The sequence below is a fragment of the Struthio camelus genome, chromosome 13 (assembly GCF_040807025.1).
Source record: "Struthio camelus isolate bStrCam1 chromosome 13, bStrCam1.hap1, whole genome shotgun sequence".
Taxonomy (NCBI): domain Eukaryota; kingdom Metazoa; phylum Chordata; class Aves; order Struthioniformes; family Struthionidae; genus Struthio; species Struthio camelus.
The window spans coordinates 21,973,401-21,983,507 of NC_090954.1; the positions used below are offsets into that span (position 1 = coordinate 21,973,401).

The following is a 10,107-nucleotide window of genomic DNA, read 5'->3' on the forward strand; positions in this document are numbered from 1 at the left end:
GCAGCACGGCTGGGCTAGGCGAGGAGGGGGACAGGATATGGGGGGCAGTTTGCCATCAGGGAGATAGGCAGAGAACAGGGGGAATGGAGAGTGGCACAGGGGAGATGGCATGGTGATGAGGGTGTCCCTGCCTCCCCAGAGCGACCCCTGCACCCCAAAGAGAAGGTGCTGGAGCAGGCCTTGCAGTGGTGCAAGCTCCCAGAGCCCAGCACCGCATACCTCCTGGTGAAGAAGGTCCCCATCGGCGAGGGCAGCTGTCTCTTCACAGGTAAGACAACACATTGTGGTGCACCAGAGGGTCCCAGCCCTGGGGAGTCTGGATGGGCCCAGCTGGCAGGACAACTCTGCCCCAACTTCCTCTTACCCCAGCCACTGTCCTTCAGTTACCACTGGCACATCCCTGAGACCCTTGTGGACCCAGCCTTGCCCACAGAGGGGACGCCTTCTGATACTCCCCGACAACCTCACCTATCCCCCAGGCCAGGCAGACCTTCTGTCTCCTCCACTGTGCAGGTGCCAAGCGTGAGTCTCCCAAGTGTGGACTGCTGAAATGCCGTGAGGAGCCCCCCAAGCTGCTGGGAAACAAGTTTCAGGAGCGTTACTTTGTCATCCGAGACCGGAAGCTGTTGCTGCTCAAGGAGAAGAGGGTATCTGGGGGATGCAGTGGGGCCAGATCTATATTCCGAGCGTGGGAGGAGAACTAGGGTGTGCGGGGAGGGAAAGTCCGCGGTCACAGGGACAAGCGGTGGCATTGTCACAGCTGTGCAGGATCCTCTCCTGAGCAGGGTGGGCAGATGGGAGGGCATGTAATAGGCCCAGAGCTGGGCTGTGAAACCCTCTGGCTCTCATTCCTCAGAGCGCCAAGCCAGAGCGAGAGTGGGCCCTGGATGCGGCCAAGGTTTACATGGGCATTCGGAAGAAGCTGAAGCCACCAGGCCAGTAAGTTGAACCTTTACCGGACATGACCCTGGGGAGTGTATCCATCACCTCATCTCTCTTCCTGAGGTGCTGGAGCAGGCACAGTCTTCTACCTAGAGTCAGCTGCAGCCCTCGATCCCTGTACTGTGATACCTGACACTCCAACCTGGCCACTGGGAACGTCTCAGTCCCCACCAGGACCCAAAGCTATGCTGAGCCTGGGCCCAGTGGGGCATTCTGATCCCTCCACCCCACTAGCCATAAGCCTATGGCCACATCTGAGGTTTGGTGGTCCTGCCACACAATCTGTGTCTTACTTCCTTAGGTGGGGTTTCACCCTGACCTTGGACAAGCAGCAGTTGTGAGTATCTGCCCCTGCCTTGCTGGAGCTAGGGGTGGGGGGAATGCAAAATAGTTCCTGTCTCCAGTCTTAATGAGGCCACAACAGCCAGTTTTATCATGTTCCTGGGGCTCTAGAGGATCCTGGAGGGCCAGGGCAGAGCCAGAGCTTGGCTGGGGCACTCAGGGGCACAGTTGTGGGGGTTGCACACATGGCACAACGTGGGCAGCACATGGACCAGGCTCCAGGGGCAATCGGTCCCCTAAGCTGGGCGGGCAGCCAAGAGAGGGACAGAGCTGTCAACACCTGGCCGAAGGAGAGAGTTGTGCCCACTGTCACCACGGGGACTCATGCCCATGAGTGCTCCCTGCCTGCCCCATCTCCATGTGCACCAGCACATCCTGCTGATCCTCTCCCTGTTCCCCTGCCCCTGCTGATGCTGGGCAGTGCCCAGTACTGGGTCTGTAGTGCTGCCACCGGCTGGACATTTTGCCTGCCCATAATGTTAGGCTGAGACGTTCTTCTAGGGCCAGCAAGGACAGCCAAGTTGAGCTGCCTGGTGCCAGACTGGGCAAGCTCCTGTCAATCCTGTAAAGCAGTGATTTAGGCACGCAGAGAGTTTCAGAGGGCCATTTCCTGATACCAGTCCTGGGATCTGGTTGTACATGACAGCCCCAGGCTCCCAGGCAAGGTGACAAGGGGACCTTGGCCCTGCTGGCCCTCCTCCCCGGCAGCTTCTCAGCTGACTCCTTTGCAGGTACTTGGCATGCTCAGGGCAGGCTGAGCTGTGGGACTGGACCACCAGCATCCTCAAAGCTCAGGTGGGTGAAGGCTGGCTTTGCCACCCAGCTGGGCTGGGATGGGCTGGGGGCCGTCAGGGTGGCCTGGTGTGAGCCCGCCTTGTCCTTGTGAACAGCACGATGACCTGCGCCCTGTGATCATGCGCCGACGTTCCTCCTCCGACCTCGCCAAGCAGAAGTTCGGCACCATGCCGCTGGTGCCCCTGCACGGGGACAGCACTGACGCCACCATGCTTTCAGCCAACCAGACCCTGGTAAGGCCACAGCAGCTGCCCTTGCCTACAGGTGCTCCTGCACCCACCCCGAGACCAACTTGGAGAGGGGCATGTGTTGCCCAGAGCCAAGTGGGTACTTTGAGTGTGTGTCTGTGCACCCAGCAGTGCGTGTGTGCCATGTGCTGTGTTTGTGTGTCTGTGCCACTTCCCCATGCATGCAGGGCACTGTGGGGCATGCAGGGCCACATTGGTGCCCTGAGTGTTGACAAGAACTGCCTGCCAGCATGCCAGGGTGCTGTGCTCGGAATGAAGCACATACTGCTGTCCATCCTGCGCCTGCTGAGGCAGGTTTTCCTGCAGCCCTGACCCTGCTATGCGCTATCAGGTGCTTATCTCTGCCCATCTCCTCTGTTTCTAGCGCCGCCTGCACACGCGAAGGACTTTGTCCATGTTCTTTGTAAGTATCTGCATGTGTGAGGTGTGCTAATGCAGGCTTTGAACTGTGCCTCATAGCTCCTGGGGACAAGGGCCTTTCTGCAGCATCCTGCCCATGCTTATGTAGGTACCCAGGCCATTCTGCCCATGCCATGTGGCAGAGGATGGGGTGTCCCTCTGTGTCCCACAAGTGGCTCCCTACATGGGTCTGATGTGTATAGTCAAGTCCACAGAAGTCCAGCCCAGCTCCTTACACCTCTCCCTTTGGGCCCTGCATTGCCCAGAGGGGCTGAGCATGAGAAATGTGAGGGAATAGGTTTGTCTCCTTCTCTCCACCAGGTTATTTCTGGCAGGGCCACCTACCCTGCCTGGCTTGCAGGACTTACCTTGCATGGCTTTGGGCCCTGCCAAGGTCTGCCTTTCCTCCTAGGGCCATCTGTGCCAGGGGCTGCTGAGTGGGTGCACAGACCTTGAGCAGGCTGAGGCCCAAAGTGCTCACCCTTCTTCAGTGGTGGGGGAAAGAGCAATGTGAAGGAAGAGCAGCAGGAACGAGTAGAGTCTGAGATCACTGGCACCACAGCAGAGCCCTGGACATGGTCTGTGACTTGTGCTGGTGCCCTGGCTCGCTTCCACTCCTGGGAACATCCCCTGGGGTACAGTGGTGGCACAATGCTGGAGACTGCCAGGGCCCAGGCTGAGCCCGAGGGAGAGAGGAGAGACCTGAAGAAGTGCAGGTCACCCAAGAGAGGTCTAGCAGAAGTATTAGCCCCATTGCAAGGGGACGAGGCCCAGCAGGTCTCTCTGGGGAGCACCCATGTCCAGGCAGGGTGAACTGAGGGTGGCAGGGCTGCCAGGGAGGTGAGCAAGGCTGAGCAGCATGGGCAAAGCCAGTTAAAGGGGGATGTATGGGGTTGTCCTGGGCTTCCCCCTCACTCTGGCCACTCCATCTTCCCCCAGCCCATGAAGATGCACCAGGACTCTCTGGAGGAGCAGCAGGAGAAAGAGGTGGACACAGAGCCTGTCTATGAGGAGGTGGGCAACTACCCTGAGCTGGCCTCACTGGAGCTGGACCGGGAGCTGCTGGCAGACCTATCATCCGTCCCCTCCGTGGACAGGTCCAAGAAGTCGTCCCTGTTCCCCGAGCAGCCCCCAGCCCCAGCGCTGCGCTCCTCACTGCCCATCAGCCCAGCCCAGAGGGTCTCAGGTCCCTCTGTCACCAAAGCCCTGTCCCTCGAAAGGGGTTTGAACCTTGAGTGTGACAAAGGCCCAGCCCACGGCAGGTCTGCTGGGCTCAGACACACAAAAACAGCCTCTCTTGAGAGGAACCTGGAGCCTTCCCTAGTGCTGGCCAGGGACCAAGACCAGGTGGCCATGCCAGGGAGCAGTCCTAGCATAGAGACCTCCCTGGAGATCCGCAAGAGGAACATCCAGCCTTCCTCACCCATCAACAACAAGCTGATGCAGGAGCTCAGCAGTATCATCCTCAAGAAGAACGAGGGCCAGCCCCCAGGATCAGGACCAGGACCGGGGCCAGGGCCAGGGCAAGGGCCAGGGCCAGGGCCAGGGCCAGGGCCAGGCCAGCAGGTAACATGACTTGCTATGCTGAATGGGTGGCCACGTGACCTGGAGTGGCAGGAGGTCAAATCATGTCACGCGGCAGGTACCTGGGCAAGGGGTTCTGGGTACCAAGTGCTCCCACATCAAGGCACCTGTGTCCTCCCTCCTCCTGGCCTGACCCCAGAGCCAGGCTGGGAGCCGGGGCAAGGCTGGGACTGGGGGACCAGGGCACACAGCAGCTGGCATGGTGTTCCTCCAGGGTGCCAGCCGAGGTTGAGCTTGGGGGGGGCTGAACCGTGGCACTGGGGCCATGCCAACACAGCCATCCTGACTCATGAGGGCGCAGGCTGGGGACACTGTCCTGCACGCCTTTGTCGCGGGTGGCACATCCACTGTCTGACGGCTAGGTGCACAGGGCCCAGCACTAAAGGAAGCAAGTAAAAGGGAAAATAAAAGCAGAAATGTGGTGTCTGCAAGTTTTGGCTGCGTGACGCAGTACCAGGCTGAGGAACATGAGGTGCCTGCCTGCACAGGCACATGCAGCAATGGGTGCGTGGGTGTGCTGAGTGCACAAAGGTTCAACTTTCTTCCCACACGGGTCCTCTGAGACATATCTCGGTTTTGCCAAACATCCCGTGCCCAGAGCTGCGCCCTTGGGGGCAGGATGGAGACATCTAAGCTATCCACCACATCCCTTCTTGCATTTACCATGGCATATTAGTGGGGTGGGGAGGGTTTGTAAGGAGCAGGGCTGACCATATGTGCCCAGCACATAGTCCTGGTGATGGAGGATGGCTCCTGCTCAGCTAGGATATTTAAACCGGTTTCTTCCTTTATCAGAGGTAAATAAAGGTTTATTTGTATGCTGGAGGGTTTGGTCAATGCAGGGTGAGCAGTGATGGCACCGGTGGTCCTGCGGGCATGGATCCGGGTGGTGCCAGGCCCTGCGCCATGCAAGGCTGGCACCCAGCTGTGGGAGCCAGCAGGATGCGAGCACAGAGGGGCAATGCTGGGGGCTGCAGCAGGGACACCAAGCCCTGTGACATGCTGCAAAGGGGCTGTGCCCAGGAAAGCCTATGGAGGAACTGCTGCTTTTGTGGTCGGGGGGGTGGGGGGGGAGGACTGGGGAAGGGGAAGCTGTTGCAGGTTTCAGAGAAGTGGATCTGTCCTAGTTGGGACCATTCCACCACCAAGGGTGCCTGGCTGCTCCCAGCACCTGGCACAGTGGGATGGGGGCAAGGCAAGGGGCTGGGAAAGAGCCTGTGCAGAGGGAGAGGCCGACGAGATTAAAAACATCAGGATTTCCTGTCAGCAGGGTCCAGCATGGGTCATTCTACACCTTCCTGTGGAGCTCCAATGCTCTTTGGCAAAGTCACAGCAAATTTCCAATCCAGGAGGGATTTTTTACCTGAGTCTGCTGCCAGCCTTGGACGTGCACTCAGGGAAAGGGCTGCTCCAGGGCCTGGATGGCAGCTGGGAACAGCACTGGTCTCATGGCAAAGTCTGAACGACAGCACGTCCATTTGTGCTTTGGCCGCTGCATTTTGTGGAGCCGAGGCATACACGGGTGGGTTGGGGCAGAGGCAGTGCCCGCGGTGCTGATATGGCACGGAGCCATAGAGAGGCATGACTGGGTGCTGGGCACTGAGCCACAGGTTCCCCCCACCCCGGGGCGGGGGACACAGCCCAGCACCCCCCTGCCTATGCCTATGGCTGGCTCTGCTCGCTGGACCTCAGGGGCAAGGCCACCTTCTCAGAGGCTCTCCCTGTCGAGCTCTTGAGCTGCCTGGGGCAGCAGGTGCCTCCATCCCAGATGCAGGCCCGAAAATCTCTGGAGACGTAGAAGTAGATGAAGGGATCAAAGCAGGTGTTGAAGGCGCTGAGCACCAGTGCTAAGGCATACCAGATGTAGGTGATGTTGTGGCATCCAGTAGCATCCAGCACATAGTGGTTGAAGAGCAGCACATTGCTGGGGGTGAAGCAGAGGATGAAGACCAGGAGGACCAGGGCCAGGACGTGTACCATGTGCCCATATTGACTCCCCTTGGCCACCAGCCGCACTAGGATGCAGCCATAGGAGATGGTGATGAGCACAAAGGGCAGGCCAAAGCCCAGCCCTACCAGGGAGAGGAAATAATAGAAGAGGAACTTTTGATCATCCTTTTCTAGGACATCGTGGCATGTAGTGATGTTCAGCCTTGAGATGTGTTTTGTCTGGGGAATGAAGAGCAGAGGGCTCACGCCCAGCCCCACTGCCAACCAGATCCCCACACAGACACCCACCCTGCCCCACATCCACCTGGACCCCTTCCACAGGAATGGGTGCACCACAGAGATGCAGCGCTCCAGGCCAATGCAGGTGAGGAAGAGGATGGAGCTGTACATGTTCCCGTAGAAGAGGGCTACCATGGTGCGGCACAGGTAGTCCCCAAAGAGCCACTGGTTGCCCAAGAGGTGATAGAAGATCTTGAAGGGCAGCAGGAGGGCAAAAAGCAGGTCAGCACTGGCCACGTTAAGCAGGAAGAAGGTGGTGGAACATCTCTTGAACTTGGTCACCAGGACCCAGCAGGCCAGAGCATTGGCTGGCAGCCCCACAAACAACACCACGGAGTAGAGAGCAGGGAGGACACGGGTGGTCACAGTGCTGTTGAGAAAACCTTCCACGGAGGCGCTGGGGCACTCAGCTTCTTCTTGGGGAGTGAGAGGGATCAAAACTCGCCCTTTGCCATGCACTGAGGAGGACACAGGAGATTAGGCTTGTCCAAGAGCACCCTCCCACTGCCCCTTCCAGCTTGGAACCATGTAGGAAGCTGTCACCCCTCCCTGCAGAGCAGCCAGGAAATCCAAGAGCTGGCATCAGCCCGGTCAACAGCAAAGGGCAGCTTGAGACCCAGAAGTCCTGCATCCTAGTCCTTAACCTCCTGGTCCCTGCAGATGTTCACAGTGCCTCAGCTGAGGCAAACTCTACCCTTGCTGGCACTGTGCTCCTAAGCTGTAATACCAAGCAGAGGAGCACTATCACCCCCAAGGACCTCCCTCCTGCCCCACACATCCCCCAGCACCCCACAGGAGTGTGAAAGGCCATGGAGAAGTGACATCCCCAAGTAAGACACTGTGTAGTCAGCAAGAAAAATTCACAAGAGCCACAAAGCTGCCCTTGCCGCAGAGCCATGCCACATCATGTGCTGCTCATGCCATGCTGCTCGCCTAGCATCGCGGTCATCTCAGTGCCAGCCCAACCAGGCTTGGAGAGGAACAGCAACCCTGTCTGGAGTCTAAGATGGTCTCTGCTCACACGCATGCAGACATGCACATGTCGCGTCGCACTGACAACGTCCCTTTCCCTAGCACGTTCATGCCCTGCTCTAGTAGGAGCAAACCATGCGCAAGATATGGCGGATGCCCGTCCCCATCCTGCTCCTCCAGCTGTGTGTGCCAGGAAGAGCTGCAGATCAGACCCTGGAGCAGCACCTGGCCAGTCTTCACAGCAAAAATAACCAAAGGAGGCCCTGTGAGCCTGACAGGCTGTCTGGGGCAGATGGGGGAGTCATGGGGAGCGTGATGGTGGAAGAAAAGGGGTGCATGGCACAGGGTCCCACTCAAAAGTACCTGGCATGGTCTCTGCAGTATCCCTGAATGTGCCTAGGTGCTCTGGGGGGTGACACCAGCCTTTCAGGACTTTGGGGACAGCTCTGCCCTGGCTCCCCAGTACCTAACCTACAGGCTGGGTCTAGCACATGACTGTCTCCCCAGAAACGCAGTGGATATAAAAAGGGCTGGGTGGCCTGGGAAGAGGCAGGGATCCTGTCTCTGCTGAGGCAGCAGCGCCCCAGTAACATACGGTCCCTGCGCCTGCCAGCTGGCGAAAAGCAGCTGTGGGAGGCTGCACTTCACCCGCAGCCTCGTGGCCTGATCAGACACCTTAGTCAGCAGCTCGCAGAGCCCCGGATTGCCCAGCCTCTGACGCAGATGGGACACGCCACCCACGCCACGACGGGGGATGAGACGGGGATGTTCTCCCCCCTGAGCTGTCCGCAGTCTCTCACCTCTTCCCCTCAGGCGGGCCCAGGCAGCCAGGGCCCCCCCGCCTCGGCCACGGCTGTGCATACCTCCCCCCGCTCCCTGCAGAGCTTTTGACTCAGAGCAAAAGCACAGAACAGGAAGGTCCTAGGTCACCAAAAAAAAAAAAAAAAACCCCACTGATCAAATCCCTTTTCTTAATATTTTCTTCACTCTAAAAATGCAACCAGGCTCTGCTTCCTGCACATCACTCCGACGTGCGTTGATACCTGTATGAGCAGCTCCCCTCCCTGATCCTACAATACACCTAAATATACCCTTCCTAAAGCCTTCCCTTCTGCCCCACTGCACTGCTCCCAGCTGGGGGGCTGGCCAGAGAGATGCAGCCCCCCTAGGAGCCTGTTTTGCCAGGGCTAGATGTTAACACTTCTTGGCATCTGCCAACATGCGCTGCTAATGCATCGCACCAGGGAACAGTTAAGGCAGTCCCCTGAGCCTGAATGCACGGAGTGGCCAGCTGTCTTGAGTGATTACCCTCATCATTACAGCAGCCCATGTGGTTCTCTGCAAAGCTTTTCCTGAGACAGCTTTCCAAGCGCTGCCACGGCTGCCGGCTTGCCCTACGGCTGCCTCACAGCCCTAGACCTGCGGGAACTGAGTTGCCCTTTGAGTGGGCACATAGCGAGCCCCAAGGGACAAGGGAACCATCTCAGCTGCTCAAACATGATGAGCCCAATCTGCCATGACCGTCAGCTCCAAGGAGCGGCAGCGGTCGCAAGTCACCGCATCCCACTCTGGGACAGGAAGCAATGTGGAGATTTCCTGAGAGCAGGCACCCATGCTGGCTTGGGCACAGGGCACGACACTCCATGCAAGACCACTTCCAGGACAATGTGTTCAGATCTGGGACTTAAGAGAAAGTTTCCTGGCTCCAATTTAGCCTGAGATGAATGGCTCCAGCTCCAAAACCCCAGAGACTTTCAGTTGGTCCCCAGGATGCTTGAGGTCTAGGGCACCAGCAGGGCCCAGTTATGTCCAACAGCTTCCTACAAAGACTGACGTCTCTGCCCTCCCCACTCACGGTGGAGGCAGTAGAAATTTCAGGTTACAACAGCAATAATTGTATTTTTGCTGTGATAGGGAGGGGAAGAGCAGCAGAGTTTCAGATGATCGATGGGGTTTTCAGTATGGACAGTAAAAAGACCCAGAAAAAGCAATAGAGCTGTCCCCCAACCCATCTCTGTAACAGGCAGCAGTTCCCGTCCGAGTGCCAAGCAACACAGTATTGGGATATCCTGGCCTCCATATGGTCCGTGCCCTCCTTGTCCTGCCCCATCGCCTCCCAGCTGGCACATGCCCCCCACCCCAGCCGGCTGGCCTCTCCTGAGCCTCCTTAACCAGATCCCCAAGAAGGATCTTCCCCAGAAAGGGAGCGAGAGACCTACCAGGGTGCTTAGCTGTGGAGAGTTCGACAGCTGAGCAGATCCAGGTGCAGCCAAGCAGGAGGGAGACGTAAATGGCAGCAGAGCAGGGGGAAGGCAAAAAATACATGTTTGTGGTGCGACCTCTGCAGAAACAGCTGCTGGCTTTCTTCTGGGGTCCAGAGAAGTGCCACAAGCAGGGGCTGGCCCTGGACTGTGAGTCATTGCGAAATGACAGATGCTAGCCCTCTCCTCCAGAGCACCCTTCCTCTTTCTTTTCCATTTTGCGCCTGGGGGCTGCTTTTTGTCCCTGAGGTCTGAGCAGCGAGACAGACGCTCGAGAAGTTGGGAGCCGAGATAATTGCAAACTGCAAGCTGTCTCTGAGCGCTCAGAGCCAAGG

General features: G+C 58.2%; 2 protein-coding genes across 6 annotated transcripts in view; one reads left to right on the forward strand and one right to left on the reverse strand.

The window, feature by feature from the left end:
* The window catches only part of ARAP3 (ArfGAP with RhoGAP domain, ankyrin repeat and PH domain 3), a 24,346-nt gene extending 19,211 nt beyond the window's left edge, over positions 1-5,135 (forward strand). For 4 of the 5 annotated variants that reach the window (XM_068959276.1, XM_009690201.2, XM_068959277.1 and 1 more), the window contains exons 27-34: positions 140-268; positions 514-647; positions 857-939; positions 1,244-1,279; positions 2,016-2,079; positions 2,175-2,312; positions 2,692-2,730; positions 3,666-5,135. In XM_068959276.1, coding sequence (XP_068815377.1) covers positions 140-268; positions 514-647; positions 857-939; positions 1,244-1,279; positions 2,016-2,079; positions 2,175-2,312; positions 2,692-2,730; positions 3,666-4,301 — 1,259 coding nt within the window. In that variant the 3' untranslated portion in view covers positions 4,302-5,135. The remainder of the gene's footprint in view (positions 1-139; positions 269-513; positions 648-856; positions 940-1,243; positions 1,280-2,015; positions 2,080-2,174; positions 2,313-2,691; positions 2,731-3,665) is intronic. The other variant, XM_009690202.2, reaches the window with a different exon arrangement.
* On the reverse strand, positions 5,090-10,095 carry LOC104154019 (proteinase-activated receptor 3). Its single transcript, XM_009690196.2, has 2 exons — positions 9,731-10,095; positions 5,090-6,997 (listed from the first exon to the last, which is right to left on the reverse strand). Exons 1-2 carry the CDS (start codon positions 9,834-9,836, stop codon positions 5,973-5,975), a joined length of 1,131 nt encoding a protein of 376 aa, XP_009688491.1. The 5' UTR covers positions 9,837-10,095; the 3' UTR covers positions 5,090-5,972.
* Between the last annotated feature and the right edge of the window lie 12 nt (positions 10,096-10,107).